Genomic DNA, 17,050 nt, shown 5'->3' on the forward strand with positions numbered 1-17,050 from the left:
AGCTCTTTCATGAAAACTTGGGGTCCGTGGGTCAATGTTAGCAGACAATGGAAAAGGTGCCGGTACTCAGTACCCCCTCAAAAAAAAAAACCCTGGCTGTATGAACCCTGTGCTAATTAGAGAATGCTATCCATGATATCCATGCCCTAGATCCTGCCCCCTAGCTGAAAATGCAGTAACTGTGTGAATTAGTGAGCATTAACTGCTGAATCACCGTGGTAACAGCACACCTGTGCGGTAGCAGTTAATGCGCGCTAATTTATGCGACAACTGCTCGGTGCTTTTCTTGAAAAGGCCCCCTAAGTGTTCCTGAATGTTATTCGCTTGCCTTTGGAAATATGAGTAACTGATTTCCAGCTTCTTAGGTGTTTCAGAACTACATTTCCCAGAATGCAAGAGGGCATAACCTGGACTGGATTAGCTTCTGTGTACCACCAAGGTAATAAATAGACTTAAAACAAAGAGAAGAGGATACCTTTAATAAGATAATACCCTTAATACAGAGGTATCATCTTATTTTTGTTTTCTTTTATTTCTACTAATTACCTTTAAAGTAAACTAACAAAGGAACCACACTGCTTTGGCATTAGGGTGTGTCTGCCCTGCCCCTCAGCAAACTCACTTCCGTGTTTCTGTCCTGGGCTTTGAGCCACTATAGCGGGAGCGAATCCCTTCGCTGCCTCTCTCCCTCCTGCGCATCGCAGGCGCTTTCTGAACACGACCGGAAAACACGCCTGTTTGAATATTTTGCTGGTTTTGTGTGTGTGACTGAGGAGGCCGTCGGTGAATTTAAGGTCAGTATCTATAGATCATCTTCCACATTCTTTAGAATGAAAACCTGTTTATGTATAAACTTTATATTAAGGATAAAAGGCCCCCTCCCCTCACAGATGAGTTACACCTTCTAACTTTCTATTAAGGATAAACCCCTTCCCTTCACTGTCCTCAATACACAAGTTACATAAGTACATAAGTATTGCCATACTGGGAAAGACCAAAGGTCCATCGAGCCCAGCATCCTGTTTCCAACAGTGGGCAATCCAGGTCACAAATACCCGGCAAGATCCCAAAAATGTACAAAACATTTTATACTGCTTATCCCAGAAATAATGCATTTCCCCCAAGTCCATTTAATAATGGTCTATGGACTTTTTCTTTAGGAAGCCGTCCAAAACTTTTTTTTTAAGTCCGCTAAGCTAACCGCCTTTACCACATTCTCTGGCAACGAATTCCAGAGTTTAATTACACGTTGAGTGAAAAAATATTTTCTCCGATTCGTTTTAAATTTACTACTTTGTAGCTTCATCGCATGCCCCCTAGTCCTAGTATTTTTGGAAAGCGTAAACAGACGCTTCACATCTACCCGTTCAACTCCACTCATTATTTTATAGACCTCTATCATATTTCCCCTCAGCCGCCTTTTCTCCAAGCTGAAGAGCCCCAGCCGCATTAGCCTTTCCTCATAGGGAAGTCGTCCCATCCCCTTTATCATTCTCGTCGCCCTTCTCTGCACCTTTTCTAATTCCAGTATATCTTTTTTGAGATACGGCGACCAGAATTGTATTAAGACTAAAACTCCCCCTCCCCTTACTGCCCCATTTATACAAGTTACACTATATATTTAGGATAAAACACCCCCTCCCCTCGCTGTCCCTCACAGATGAGTTACACGGTATAACCACAATTAATAAAATAGCCACTCTCTTGCGTGTCCCTATATACAGGTTGTACCCTATCATGCTTTTTGGAGTGTGCTCAGGCCTGCATGCAAAAACAGTAATTCAAGGTGGATTACAATCAAGTACAGTAGATATTGTATGGCTGGGTCCCCAGGTTTTCCCTCTTTTCACAGCTTCCACTGGACCCAGTATCAGTGACTGAAAGTGTCCCCACCCTCTGCCAGATTTCAGATGACTCATCTCCAGCCTGCTAAACCTAGATCAATATCAGTCTTTGTTTTTCCATTACACGCCCCATCTATAACCTTCTCCAAGCCTTGGTTGTTTGGCATCAGCTCCAAGTCCTTTCATATGTGTCTGTCTGTCTGTGTGTTGATTAGACTCTCTACTGCATTATAGAAAATGATTAATGATCATCCCCCTTTTATCTGCTGGCCTCCTGCCTTATCTCAGCACTGTATGCACAAGCCCAGGTGCATTTTTCTTTCCTGTTGTGTTTTGCAAACTCTGTTCTGGCTGTGAATTAAGCCTGGAGTTATTGAGAACCTGCTCTCTGCTCCTCGGGGCAAAGGAAAGGACTTTTTATCTAGAGCCCAACCTCTCACTTGTCTCTGACATAACCTGCTCAGAAACCACTGGAAGGAGGGGGGAAGAATATATTTTCTGCTCTTATTTTAACACACATTCATTTCCTTTTCTCCAGCCAGAAGCTTTGCCGTGGCCACTGATGCGCCGTGATTTGCACCCAGTGACACTTGGGAGCAGGGTGACAGGGAAAGAAAGGAGGACACAGAAGAAGGAGAAGAAGTGTGGAGAGGACCATGAGCAATCTGCCAGGTAAACGTTATTGCTGAGTGTTCTTCAGCGCTGACAGTCATACCCTAGGTAGGAGAATATAGGGCACCCCCAAGAAGCTGATCCAAATTGAAAACCTCCCTCTTCCCATCCACACAGCAGCCTCCAGTGTTTGGCTAGTTCAATAAAAGAGCAAATCCCTTGACCCTGTTGGTTGACCATTTTTTTTCTGGTCCCTTTCCCCGAGGGTGTTGGATCCAATTCCTTGGACCACACCACACCAATTAGAATCTCAGTCAATTAATTCAAATCTAACTGAAGTTAATAACCCAGTGATCACCTCCAGCAATTTTCATACTGAAACAAAAAAAAAAAGTGTTGTTATAGTCTCGTGACCTGGAGCCATCCACCTCTTCGCCTTCAAAATGGGAGCTCTGGTATGGCCCACCTCACATGACAAATGCGCTGGGCGGTTTCTGGGGTACACCCTATTTTCCTCTCCTGTTCTCTCTCTTTGAGGGGAGGAAGAGGGAGATACCGCCATGAAAGGAAGGGACTGGCCCCAGCTCTTAATAAAACCCGTAAACTATGCAGCAGGTATGCATGCCAGCTCAGAAACAGAGTAGGCATAGTGTTGAAAGAAAACTTAAGGGGGGGGGTGTGCATATTCAAAGTTAGTTTACCAGGTTGCAGAACTGCAGTTGACTGGGGCCACTGAAAATCATTGCAAGACTCTGGGATTATTATCTCCCCCTCCTCGCCCCCCCCCCCCCCCCCCCCAGTTTGCAGACTGAATATGTTCCTAACCAGCTAAGTAGTGGCTCTGCCTAAAATCTGCCCCCTAGACCACCCCTAAACTAGCTAGTTAGGGAATGGCCAGATAGTGCCGATATTCAGTGACCGGCCAGCTCAGTGAGGTTTAACTGGGCAGGAGCCGTTCCTGCCCAGTGAAGCCCCTTTGAATATTGACCCCTTCCAATACGTATCTGGTTTTCATTTTCCTACACAGTGTACATGTTGTGTGTATTTCCATCCCATAATCACATCCTAATTCCACATACACCTGTCCCCCTCACCACTGTTCACCTTCTAAACACACCTTTCCATATCCTGCATTCATCCCACAGTATAAGGCAAGCTCCAAGTAGACTCTTCAGCTTGGAAACAGTCATGGTACTAATCGCGCCTTCATCTCATGGTGCATTCTTCATGGGTCCTGGTCTCCAGTTTGAGGACCATTTTTTTCTTGGACAATGACAGGTCTTGGGTGTTTCTCCTTGGCTCTCTTTCTTACAGTAGCCTCCAGGGTCCTGGATGGGTTCAGCGACCTACAGCTGCGCCGACTGACGATGCTGTACTGCCAACGGCTGGAGGATGCTACGGCAGAAGTCGCATGTGCTGTGGCATTCAGTCTCTACGCCAAGACCGTCATATCCAAACTGGAATACGAGGTGTGTCTGTCTATCCCTCTCCATGGAGGGCTATAAAATCTGCTACGTGCATATCTGTGAAGATATCTGCTACGAACAGAGGTTAATAAACACACAAAAAAGGTCCCCCCTCCCAAGGTGGTGTATGAGATGTGGCCAACACTTTGGTGGGTTGATAGATAGAACCAATGAATAGATAAATGGATAGACTGATGAACAGCCATCTCTCTCTGGAGTGGAGTAATAGACTTTTCCACTGTTAACCTGTATACGTGTCGATCATTTCGAGGTGTGCATTTAGTTAACTATTTCAGTTTGGAAATTTTTTTTGTATGTAAAGAATACACACTGAATTGACTACACAATACAACCTCCAAAATAATATATGCAATAAGCTTTTAGCACATCAATGACATTTTACACAGATTAATTTTCAAAAAGAACCAAAAAGTGCCTGAAAATAAACCAAAAAATGCTAAAAATGATGTAAAAATGAACCAAACTTTTTTCTATGAATTACCCTATCATTTATCCATTCATATTCAGGGTGTAATACAAGATGCATCCACTCTGTCTCTTCATCCAACCATCTACCTCTGACGCAGAGTGGAAGATATGACCAATGTCTGTCCAGCGTAGAGTGTGAGGTGAATCCAAGGATTCACCCACCCTCCTGTCTCTGGGACAGAGTATGAATTGTACTGTGTCAGTCTGTCCATCCATGTCTTTAGATTCAGTGTAGTGGTTCCAGTCTCTCCCTGTATCTAACTACCTCTAGGATGAAGTTCAAGATATGTCCACTGTCCATTCTCCAAGGTTGAGAAAGAAGTGTCTGTAATACATATATCCATCTGTCTCCAGAGCACTGTATGAGATGTATCCAATTTCTGTCCATCCATCTGTTTTGCTTTCTCGGAAGTAGTATGAAGCTTATCAAATATCTGTTTCTTTACTCTGAATCTGGGGGACATTGGTGGTTCATAATCAAATTTTTTCAGTTCCCCAAAATCTTACTTCAGATCCCACCAGCTTGGTCCTCTCCTCTCCTAAATCATGTCTCAAACTGGACCCCACCATCAACATGGAGAGGACCCTGCTTTTGGAAAATAAGAGAGTATAATATTAATTCATGTGTCCCTTCTTTCCCCTCCCACCTTTCCCCACAGCAAATCACTGGTGCTGATGGTGACAAAGCGTCACAGCTCCTACTGAAGACAGTGCTGTCCAAGGAGGATGCCAAAGCTGCCCGAGCCATGTGGCAAAGCTTCACAGACTTCAGGGAAAACAATGCTTTTCTGAAGGTGAAAAGGATCCTACAGGAGATTGACGACAAGGGTATGGACCCCACAAGCATGGTGGAGGGAGAGAGTATCAGGTGGAACCATATCATCTAGTCAACCTATAGGTTGATAGGTAACGGAGTTCAAACATGCGTGGGATATGCATAGAGGAATCCTGTGCAGAAGGAATGGATCCTCAGAAGCTTAGCTGAAATTGGGTGGCGGAGCAGGTGGGGGGAAGAGGGGGTGGTGATTGGGAGGAGAGGATAGAGGAGGGCAGACTTGTACGGTCTGTACCAGAGCCTGTGATGGGAGGCGGGACTGGTGGTTGGGAGGCGGGAAATACTGCTGGGCAGACTTGTATGGTCTGTGCCCTGAAAAGGACAGGTACAAATTCAAGGTAAGGTATACACATATGAGTTTGTCTTGGGCAGACTGGATGGACCATGCAGGTCTTTTTCTGCCGTCATCTACTATGTTACTATGTATGTTACTATGTTACTATGTATTCGTAAACCCCATTCCCCTCTTTGACAGTATCACAATCCTGAGCTTCAAATCCGACTCTGCTGACTTTCAATTCACAGATTGCAGTTATTAAACCCTCTTATTTTGCACTCGAACAAATTAATTCTTCCTTGACAACTTGGAAACCTTGGTTTTTGCTCTGATTCCAATTCGTATTGACTATTGCAATGCTGTTCACTTTGGCTCAAATCAGTCCTCCATAAACTGCAGCTCCTCCAGTGTCCAGATTATTTACTGGAACAATCCGAATGGATCATGTTACTCCGATCCCTACTTGACAACACTGATTTCTAATCTCTTTCAGAACAAAACAACAAAAAAAAAAATCAATCAACTAGTTTTAGCGGAGTGGAGTGGAACAGGAGTGGAACAGGTGGATGTGAAGCGTCTGTTCACACGTTCCAAAAATACTAGGACTAGGGGGCATGCGATGAAACTACAGTGTAGTAAATTTAAAACAAATCGGAGAAAATTTTTCTTCACCCAACGTGTAATTAAACTCTGGAATTCGTTGCCGGAGAAAGTGGTGAAGGCGGTTAGCTTAGCAGAGTTTAAAAAGGGGTTGGACGGTTTCCTAAAGGACAAGTCCATAAACCGCTACTAAACGGACTTGGAAAACTCCAAAATTCCAGGAATAACATGTATAGAATGTTTGTACGTTTGGGAAGCTCGCCAGGTGCCCTTGGCCTGGATTGGCCACTGTCGTGGACAGGATGCTGGGCTCGATGGACCCTTGGTCTTTTCCCAGTATGGCATTACTTATGTACTTATGTTCCTTTCCACCCATCAGCTCCATACTACAAGATGGACCTGTGTTTTCACTTTTTGGCCCTGTAGAGTAGTATTCTCTTCTTCAGCACCTGAGAGGGAAACTAAATCAACCCTATTTCAAAATGGCTTTGAAAAACTCTCCACTTCAGCATTGCGTATGGCTCTCTGTACTCTGCTCTCCTCCTCCTTTCAGATTCCTTTCCAATATTTCTTTTCTTGTAAACCACTTTGCTGTGTCCCTACTCAAGGTTGAAAGACAGTATATGGATTCTTCCAATAAACTAAATTAAATTAATTAATTAAATACAGATTGGAGGGGGTTCGAGGATGAGAAAGCCAGTGCTTCAATTCATATCTTAGGACCTTGATTTTCAGTCCCAGTCCTTGAAGCTTAAGGGCCACCAACAGGTCAGGTTTTCGGGATAAGATAAATTTACATTCCGATGAGGCAATACATGAAATCTCTCTTATGCATATTGATTGTGGATATCCTGAAAACTTGACTGGCTGGATGTGCCCTGAGGACTGAGTTGATAAGCACTGCCTTGAGAGAGATCTGCATGTTTACTACCTCCATTATATGTAAATCTCTCTCATGCATATTTATTAGGGGTATCGTGAAAACCTTGAGGACTAGGAGTGAAGACCAAGGTCTTTGGAAAAATATCAAAAGCGTAGGCCATAGAATTTCTCAATCCAGTCCTCAAGACCCACCCAGTCAGTCCGGTTTTCAGGATTTCTACAACAAATATGCCAAAAGCAAGATTTGCATACAAGGGTGGCCAGTGCATGCAAATCTCTCTCATATACATGCATTATGGGTATTTTGAAAAGCAGTTTGGCTGTGCGTGCCAGAACGGTAGATGGATGCAAGGAAGGTGAATGGAAAGAGAATGGGCGGTAGAAGGAAAGAAGGAGCGAGAGAGAGAGATACCAAAAGACTGAGACAGATAGAAATGCATTGATAGAGAACAGGACGTATGAGCAGCATTGTCACCAGGGTTTGTTTTGGATGTTGCAGGAGACTCTTTGCATAAGGAGATTAATTGGGCCCCTGATGAGGTTATTCAAGACTGCCTGGTAGGTAAGTGATTTGCACGTAGTAGTAGGGAAACCCTTGGGCAGGGTTAGGGTTCAGTCAAGGTCATAGGAGCCAACTTTTCAAAATTATTGGGGGTGCTAAGCCCAATGGAAATAATCCCTCCCTGGACACAAACAAGGAATTTTTCCAATATTGGGGGTGCTCAAGCACCCACAGCACCCACAGAGTCGGCTCCAATGGTCAAGGTAGCGCTTCAACAAGTCCTTTCTTCAACATCAAGCAGGCCAGTATGGGCAGGGAGGGGAAGGAGCATAGGTGGGTAAAGAGGGAGCCTGGGTATGAACTGCATCCTTTCCTCATGTGATAATTTCGGGAAAGGGAAGAGGCAAGAGCCCTCTCCAGCCAGTTAAAGTCCTGTTAGATGAGGTGAGGGGTCTGTGCCACATGTCCAGAAAACAGACAGAAACAGGAAATCATCGCTGGAAAATAACTATTGTCCTTCTAATAACTATTTTTCCTTTCTTCTGATGAAGCCATCCATCGCCAGCACCAAGCGATCCTGAAGGAAAGGAATGCTACCCTAGCACTAACTTCTTTTCATGGCTGGACGTTGGAGAAGACCTTCCCACTGGACAAACATTTTACAGAGCTGCTCATCATCCCCTCCCTGAGGTACCAGGAGCAGGTGCAGCATGAGCTCCTTGCCCGTGGACGTGAACACGTTGAATGGCGCAAGCAAACCCTGCGCCGTGAGCTGGAGAAGGTCCGCCATCATGAGATCTTTGGCACCAGCTTTGGCAAGTGCACTCGCTGCCTTTATGCTGTGATCAGCGGTGTGGCTGGGATTGGCAAGACCACCCTGGTACAGAAAATAGTCCACGACTGGGCAGTGGGCAAAATTTATGGGCAGTTCCACTTCCTTTTCCAGTTCAAGTTCCGGGAGCTCAACATCTACCAGGACAGGACCAGTCTCAAGCAGATCATCCTAGACTCCTACCCCTACCTAGAGAAAGATCTCAAGAAGGTCTTGGCAAATACCAATAGGATCTTGTTAATTTTTGACGGACTAGATGAATTCCGGGAGCCGATAATTTTCCCTGACATTCAGGCTAAATCTCCAAACTCACAATCAAAGGGGGCCTCACATCTTTACCCCGAGAGCTGGTGCTCCATTCCGGACATTATACGGGCTCTCTTTCAAGGGCAGATGTTGCCGGATTGTTCCGTGCTGGTGACCACACGGCCCACAGCCCTGGAGTCCTTGCAGATGGCACCTGTCCACCTCTATGCTGAGATACTGGGCTTCTCTGATGCACAGATCAAAGACTACTTCTTGAAGTTCAACAGTGACACCAAGGTGTCCTTGGAGATGTTAACCTATGTGGAGGACAATGCCATCCTGTATACTATGTGCTACAACCCATCATACTGTTGGGTAATTTGTTCCTCCCTGGAAGCAACCTTCACCTCACCAAGAGTACGTGATTGGAGCCCACCCAAGACAATCACCCAGCTATATGCCAACTATATTCATAACATCCTGAAGAATCATTCCAGAGAAGCAGAGGAGCCAAGACAGCTACTTCTGAAGACTGGAGAGATGGCCTACATGGGGGTGGCAGAGAAGGTCATTGTCTTCGGTGACCACCACTTCCATCGGTATGGCCTGCAGCCCAGCAACTTCCTCTCGGGTTTCCTCATGCAGATTCTACAGAAGGAGAACTCCTTGAAGGATGTGGTATACTCTTTCTTTCATCTCACAGTGCAGGAATTCCTGGCGGCCCTTGCCAAATTCTTCCAAACGCCTACTCCTAAACTGTCCCAGCTGTTGGATGAAACCAGCACCTCCAGGGATGGCCGGTATGAAATCTTCCTCCAGTTCATGGCTGGCCTCTCCTGCCCAGCCACCACAGCCCAACTGAAGGACCTGATTGGAGAAGTTCCCCAAGGGAACGTCTGTAAAGTGGTAGACTGGATCAAAGAGAGGTTTGAAAGTGCCCAGGGCCATAAGATCCAGCTGCTGAACACATTACACTATCTGTTTGAGGCACAGAACAAGGCCCTGGTGCAGGAGACTATGGGCCAGGTCAGACAGGTGGATTTCAGCTTCCAGGTCATGTCACCTGTAGATTGCTACGTTCTGGCTGTGGTGCTTGGGCCCTGTCAGCAGCTGCAGAACCTCCATCTTTTCAACTGTTCGATCGAGTCCTGGGGAATGAAGAGCTTGAAGAGCGTGCTACACAAGTGTGTGACTGTAAGGTAAGGAACGCTGTAAGATTTGAAACAGTCCAGCTGACCCTTTTGTGTAAAAAGCAGAAGAGCGTTAAATCCATCCACTCCATGACTAAAATCTGCCCTTCTCTATAAGCTAGGGTCTTTTAACTTCCCTTTTCAGAACCTAGGGCCTACAATTGACCCTTCTAAAAGCCTGAACCTAAGCTGCCCACCTCCCTTATCAACCAAGGGCCTAAAAACTCTCTCCCTCTTCAGAACTCGGAATCCAAACTTCTCCCTCTCCAAAGCCATAGTCTAAACAATCTCCCTCCCGTCTTCTGAAACCTGGCCCGCTCCTGAGTGTTGGTGTATGGAAAACCTGTGAGTATGAGGAAAGGTTATGATGGAGAGTGGAACAGGATAAGGGGCTTTATCAGAGGGGAACAATCTATTCTTCAAGCACCTGCCAAGGCGACAGTAATAAGTGTTTATTACTGCATAGATCAAGATATGTTGCTGGGGAACAAAGCATCCAAAAATGTCCATTACCAGGAAACAAACTCAGACTGGAGGGGGGGGGGGGGCTTTCTCTGTTTGTCTGTTTGAAAACATATAAGGGCAGGTCTGCTTTTACCCTACAGACACAGATTCATGCTGGAGGATAGGGCAGGTCTCCTTTAAACACTGCATCTGCTAATCTAATCCCGCAGAAAAGACAGTTCTCCTTTAACAATGAGCCTAGTTTCAAGGCAGGGCAGGTCTCTTTTGACAGCATAGGGGCGATAAGAAACCATGTGCTTTATCACACCAACCTTTGAACCCTTATCCACAGTAAAGACCAGGAAGAACCAGCCTGAACCAAAACCAATCAGGAGCCTTGGAAGGGATCACAGAGCACTCTTAAGCCCATCTGATTGGCTCCTGAGAATTAACTTTCTATGATGTCATAAAGCCTTTTTCATTCCTGCATTCTGACTGGTTTTGAAGGTGTTAGTCATAATTCACTGGATTGGGTTTATAAAGCCTGAGGGTCATTTGCCTTTGGGTCACACACAGACATTGACAGAGCCGGGGGGCTTAGAACTGAGGCACAGGGAGATAAGTGACTCCCCCAGGAACACACACAGACCCTGCGCTCTAATCCCTGGCTCTTCATTGACTCTCTGTGAGATAAAGCAACTCCACCAGGGTCACAGCATAGGAAGCAGATAGCCGAAATGAGGATTAGGTCTCAGCAATCTGTAGTATGTTGGACACCTAGAGCCAAAGTTCCTTGTCTTGTCCTCCTGCTGTTCTCCTAACTTTCAGGCTCCTCTACGGAATTAGAATAAAGGCACAAGGAGATAAGTAACTCCTCCAGCATCACACACAGACCCTGCACTCTAATCCCTGGTTCTTCATTGACTCTCTGTGAGATAAAGCAACTCCACCAGGGTCACAGCATAGGAAGCAGATAGCCGAACTGAGGATTAGGTCTCCGCAATCTGTAGTATGTTGGACACCTAGAGCCAAAGTTCCTTGTCTGCTCCTCCTGCTGTTCTCCTAACTTTCAGGCTCCTCTACGGCTCAGAAACACCTCAGCCAGACATCACACGGTCCCCATAGAGAGGGATGACCGACTGCCTTTGCTTCTTCGCAGGTTGTCACAGAATAGATTGGGAGATCAGGGGGTGAAACTCCTGTGTGAAGCCCTGAGGAAGCCCGACTGTCAAATGCAGACTCTGGAGTAAGTAATACACTGTCACCCGCGTGCCCCCTGCCGCCCCATAGTGCTATAGGCATCCCTTTTCAAAGACTCAGACAGCTGCATATCCTGCACCCAGGTAGATACAGAAAAATCTAGACACACGTGCAAAAAGAGGGAGAAACCGATTACTCTGTAAATCGTATGGAAAGAGAGAGAGAAGATAGTCGAGTATCAAGAGAAATGCAGTCTGAGACCAAGAAGATGTGGCAGAAAGATACAGAAATATTTCCCATCATCTTGATCAGAAAGAATTTCCAAACACACCTGGACAGGTTGCCTATATGTGTTACATCTTACAAACGCCAGGTGAAAACTCACCATGGCTCAGTACGAGCTCGACAGCGATTCTTAGCAGTAAATTTGAGGGACGGAGGTCATACTCCACAAGCCCTGGCTTAGGAGACAGGTTCATTCCTGTCTAGAAATGCACAACACTAACCCATTTGGAGAAACTGCCCCCCCCCCCCCCCAACGGTTTCCATCAAAAGGATTTTATTGAAGATACTACATATGAACAAATCGCCCGACACAGGCCGTGTTTCGCCCACCAAGGGCTGCGTCAGGGGCTAATTTGAAACCTTTGAGAAGGACCAATTGTAATGCATAATAGGCAAGAAAAAACCAGCAGTCAGCAATCCTATTATCTCTAGCGCACACAGATAGATACACCGTTACTGAAGCTAAGGTTTCAAATTAGCCCCTGACGCAGCCCTTGGTGGGCGAAACACGGCATGTGTCGGGTGATTTGTTCATATACGGTATCTCAGTGGCGTTCCTAGGGGGGGGCGGTGGGTGCGGTCCGCCCCGGGTGCACGCCACCGGGGAGGTGTCACGCGTGCCTGCTCTCCGTTGTTCGATGCTTCTTCTCTGCCCTGGAACAGGTTACTTCCTGTTCCGGGGCAGAGAAAAAGCATCGAACAACAGAGGAAAGGCGCGCGCGCGCGGCACCCCCCTGGCGGCGTGCACCCGGCGGGGGGGAGGGGGTTCCTTCGCGGGGGTGTCGTTTCGTCGGGGGGGGGGGGGTCTGCGCTGCATCGGGGGGGCGGGGCGCATCGGCGATCCGCCCCGGGTGCCAGCCCCCCTAGGAACGCCATTTCAGTGGTGTATCTATGGGGGGGCACGGGGGCCTGGGCCCCCCCCCAAATTGGCTCTGGTGCCCCCAGTTTGGCTGGCAAAGGTCCCCGACCACAACCAGCTGAAGCGTTTATCTGTCCCGTGCTGGTCTTGCACTTGCCTCGTCTCCTGTTTCCAGTCGCGCCATGCGTGCTCTCATTTTAATGAAACTGAGCATGCCCGCACATGCTCAGTTTCATTAAGACGAGTGTGCAGTGCGCTACACGCTTCAGCTGGTGGGGGTTGGGGACCCCCACCAGCAAAGGTACCTGGTGGGGCCAGCAGGAGGGGGGGGGTCGGAAGCGGTGGGGGAGGCAGGCTAAAACGCATACTTTGGGCTCTGGACCACCGAGGTCTGGCTACGCCCCTGGTTTATTTATGAGGTTTTCTTGTAATGCTGCGAGGCATTTTGTTTTTTTGTTTTTTTTTTTTAAAGAAAAGCATCATTTAAAGGTGTGTGTGTACTGGTTACTTACAGATATCCATATCCCTCTGTCCCCACCGTCTCCCTTCTCTTGTCCTCATTATCCCCCCCTTCCGTCATCCCTTTTCGTCTGTCCCCATCCAGGCTCTGGATGGTGAATCTTACGGATGGCTGCGTGGAGGATCTCGCCAGTGCTCTGAGCACGAATGTTTCCATCAGAGACCTGAACCTGAGGGATAACGCCTTCACAGACCACTCTGTGCCCACCTTTCTGCACCTCGTGGAGAACTGCTCCGGGCTCCTTACCATCGAGTGAGCTGGCCTTCTGTCTGTCTGTCTTTCTGAGTTTAGGCATTTATAGGTGTCTTGGAGGGGTCTTGTGTGAGAATGTTTATTTATAGAGGGATGTGTGGATATATATTTTTAATGGGTGTTTATGGAAGGGGTATGTGTGTGTATTTAATCGTTTATATTTTTTTGAGTGCGTGCTTGTGTGGGGGTGTTTCTGTGTATATAAATGTGCATTTACTGTATGTTTTCAAGTAGATGTTTAAGCTCATAGGTTTGAGTGTTTATGGAGGGACAGTTGTGTTTTTAGCTGTTTATAGGAGTTTTGTTTTGGGTTGGGGTTTATGTGGGTACTTGTATATAGAGATATGTATATGTTTTAACGAGGGTGTTTAAGCTCATAGAATCGAGTGTTTATGAAGGGACAGTTGTGTTTTTAGCTGTTTATAGGGTTTTTTTGGGGGGGGAGGGGGTGTTTTTACGTGGGGGTTTGTATATAGAGATATGTATATGTTTTAATGAGGGTGTTTAAGCTCATAGAATCGAGTGTTTATGAAGGGACAGTTGTGTTTTTAGCTGTTTATAGGGTTTTTTTTGGGGGGGAGGGGGTGTTTTTACGTGGGTGTTTGTATATAGAGATATGTATATGTTTTAACGAGGGTGTTTAAGCTCATAGAATCGAGTGTTTATGAAGGGACAGTTGTGTTTTTATCTGTTTATAGGGTTTTTTGGGGGGAGGGGGTGTTTTTACGTGGGGGTTTGTATATAGAGATATGTATATGTTTTAATGAGGGTGTTTAAGCTCATAGAATCGAGTGTTTATGAAGGGACAGTTGTGTTTTTAGCTGTTTATAGGGTTTTTTTGGGGGGGGGGGGGGGTGTTTTTACATGGGTATTTGTATATAGAGATATGTATATGTTTTAACGAGGGTGTTTAAGCTCATAGAATCGAGTGTTTATGAAGGGACAGTTGTGTTTTTAGCTGTTTATAGGGGGTTTTTTGGGGGGGGAGGGGGTGTTTTACGTGGGTGTTTGTATATAGAGATATGTATATGTTTTAATGAGGGTGTTTAAGCTCATAGAATCGAGTGTTTATGAAGGGACAGTTGTGTTTTTAGCTGTTTATAGGGTTTTTTTGGGGGGGAGGGGGTGTTTTAAGTGGGTGTTGTATATAGATATGTATATGTTTTAACGAGGGTGTTTAAGCTCATAGAATCGAGTGTTTATGAAGGGACAGTTGTGTTTATAGCTGTTTATAGGGTTTTTTTTGGGGGGGGAGGGGGTGTTTTTACGTGGGTGTTTGTATATAGAGATATGTATATGTTTTTATGTGGGTGTTTAAGCTCATAGAATCGAGTGTTTATGAAGGGACAGTTGTGTTTTTAGCTGTTTATAGGGTTTTTTTGGGGGGGGGAGGGGGTGTTTTTACATGGGTGTTTGTATATAGAGATATGTATATGTTTTAACGAGGGTGTTTAAGCTCATAGAATCGAGTGTTTATGAAGGGACAGTTGTGTTTTTAGCTGTTTATAGGGTTTTTTTTTGGGGGGGGGGAGGGGGTGTTTTTACGTGGGTGTTTGTATATAGAGATATGTATATGTTTTAATGAGGGTGTTTAAGCTCATAGAATCGAGTGTTTATGAAGGGACAGTTGTGTTTTTAGCTGTTTATAGGGTTTTTTTTGGGGGGGAGGGGGTGTTTTTACGTGGGTGTTTGTATATAGAGATATGTATATGTTTTAACGAGGGTGTTTAAGCTCATAGAATCGAGTGTTTATGAAGGGACAGTTGTGTTTTTAGCTGTTTATAGGGTTTTTTTTGGGGGGGGGAGGGGGTGTTTTTACGTGGGTGTTTGTATATAGAGATATGTATATGTTTTAACGAGGGTGTTTAAGCTCATAGAATCGAGTGTTTATGAAGGGACAGTTGTGTTTTTATCTGTTTATAGGGTTTTTTGGGGGGGAGGGGGTGTTTTTACGTGGGGGTTTGTATATAGAGATATGTATATGTTTAACGAGGGTGTTTAAGCTCATAGAATCGAGTGTTTATGAAGGGACAGTTGTGTTTTTAGCTGTTTATAGGGTTTTTTTTGGGGGGGGAGGGGGTGTTTTTACATGGGTATTTGTATATAGAGATATGTATATGTTTTAACGAGGGTGTTTAAGCTCATAGAATCGAGTGTTTATGAAGGGACAGTTGTGTTTTTAGCTGTTTATAGGGGTTTTTTTGGGGGGGGGGGGGGTTGTTTTTACGTGGGTGTTTGTATATAGAGATATGTATATGTTTTAATGAGGGTGTTTAAGCTCATAGAATCGAGTGTTTATGAAGGGACAGTTGTGTTTTTAGCTGTTTATAGGGTTTTTTTTTTGGGGGGAGGGGGTGTTTTTACGTGGGTGTTTGTATATAGATATGTATATGTTTTAACGAGGGTGTTTAAGCTCATAGAATCGAGTGTTTATGAAGGGACAGTTGTGTTTTTAGCTGTTTATAGGGTTTTTTTTGGGGGGGAGGGGGTGTTTTTACGTGGGTGTTTGTATATAGAGATATGTATATGTTTTTATGTGGGTGTTTAAGCTCATAGAATCGAGTGTTTATGAAGGGACAGTTGTGTTTTTAGCTGTTTATAGGGTTTTTTTTGGGGGGGGAGGGGGTGTTTTTACGTGGGTGTTTGTATATAGAGATATGTATATGTTTTAACGAGGGTGTTTAAGCTCATAGAATCGAGTGTTTATGAAGGGACAGTTGTGTTTTTAGCTGTTTATAGGGTTTTTTTTGGGGGGGGGAGGGGGTGTTTTTACGTGGGTGTTTGTATATAGAGATATGTATATGTTTTTATGTGGGTGTTTAAGCTGATAGATGTTTATGCAGGATGTGTCTTTGTGTGCGCAAACTTGTGAAGGTTTTTAAAGACGTTTGTGACTCTCTGATACTGTTTTATCACACCCACACAGTTTCTCTTTTCTTGCACTTGCAGCCTCTGCAATAATCCATTCAGTGGAGTAGGCTGCCAGAAGTTGAAATTGTTCGAGGAGAAGTTGAGACGCACCCGGCACGGATTAAAGATTAAAGTCTGAGACACAGGAGAGGACACCGCACCACAGCTTTTTAATATTCCACAGGCACCGCCACTTACAGCTAAACCTATAGAAAATGTGACGGCGAAAACTAGGAGGATGATTGGGTGCATAAGGAGAGGAATGGCCAGTAGAAAAACAAAAAAGGAAGTGATGATGCCCCTGTATGGTGAGACCTCATTTAGAATTATTGCGTACAATTCTGGAGGCCAAACCTTCAAAAAGATACAAACAGGATGGAGTCGGTTGTCTTCGTCATAAAGATCGCAATGTGAATGGAAGAAAGGCGGGAGGAGAGGGGAGACACGATAAGAGACGTTTAAATAGCTACGTGGCATAAATGCACGAGGGAAGACTCTTACAACTGAGAGGAAGCTGTAGAATGAAGGGGCACGAGATGAAGGTGACAGAGGACAGACTCAGGAGTAGCTGGAAGAAAATACTTATTCACGGAAAGGGTGGCGAATTCTCGGAACGGCCTCCCAGCTGAGGCGGTGAAAAAGAAAACTCCTATCTGAATTCAAGAAAGCTTGGGACAAGTACATAGGATCTCAAGGGGACAGGAAGGTATGGACAGACTGGGTAGGTCATGTGGAGGGGCATAATCGAACGCCAACGCCCATATGTAAAAACGTCCATCTCCGAGACCGGGTCCGTGAAGGGGTG

General features: G+C 45.4%; 1 protein-coding gene across 4 annotated transcripts; it reads left to right on the forward strand.

Annotated features, from left to right (window-relative positions):
- Positions 1-763: 763 nt before the first annotated feature.
- LOC115457784 (NACHT, LRR and PYD domains-containing protein 3-like) lies at positions 764-16,554 on the forward strand. Of its 4 annotated transcripts, XM_030187377.1 has the most exons (9): positions 764-794; positions 2,383-2,516; positions 3,771-3,925; positions 5,071-5,239; positions 7,505-7,567; positions 8,059-9,784; positions 11,379-11,465; positions 13,168-13,335; positions 16,285-16,554. In XM_030187377.1, the coding sequence occupies exons 2-9, from the start codon at positions 2,501-2,503 to the stop codon at positions 16,382-16,384; spliced, it is 2,484 nt and encodes an 827-aa protein (XP_030043237.1). In that variant the 5' UTR covers positions 764-794; positions 2,383-2,500; the 3' UTR covers positions 16,385-16,554. The 4 variants fall into 4 exon arrangements, with proteins under 4 accessions (XP_030043237.1, XP_030043238.1, XP_030043236.1 ...); XM_030187378.1 differs by lacking the exon at positions 764-794 and having other exon boundaries at positions 2,335-2,516; XM_030187376.1 differs by lacking the exons at positions 764-794; positions 2,383-2,516 and adding an exon at positions 3,004-3,071.
- The last annotated feature ends 496 nt before the right edge of the window (positions 16,555-17,050 follow it).

This window comes from Microcaecilia unicolor, chromosome 14 (assembly GCF_901765095.1).
Source record: "Microcaecilia unicolor chromosome 14, aMicUni1.1, whole genome shotgun sequence".
NCBI classification, from domain to species: Eukaryota; Metazoa; Chordata; class Amphibia; order Gymnophiona; family Siphonopidae; genus Microcaecilia; species Microcaecilia unicolor.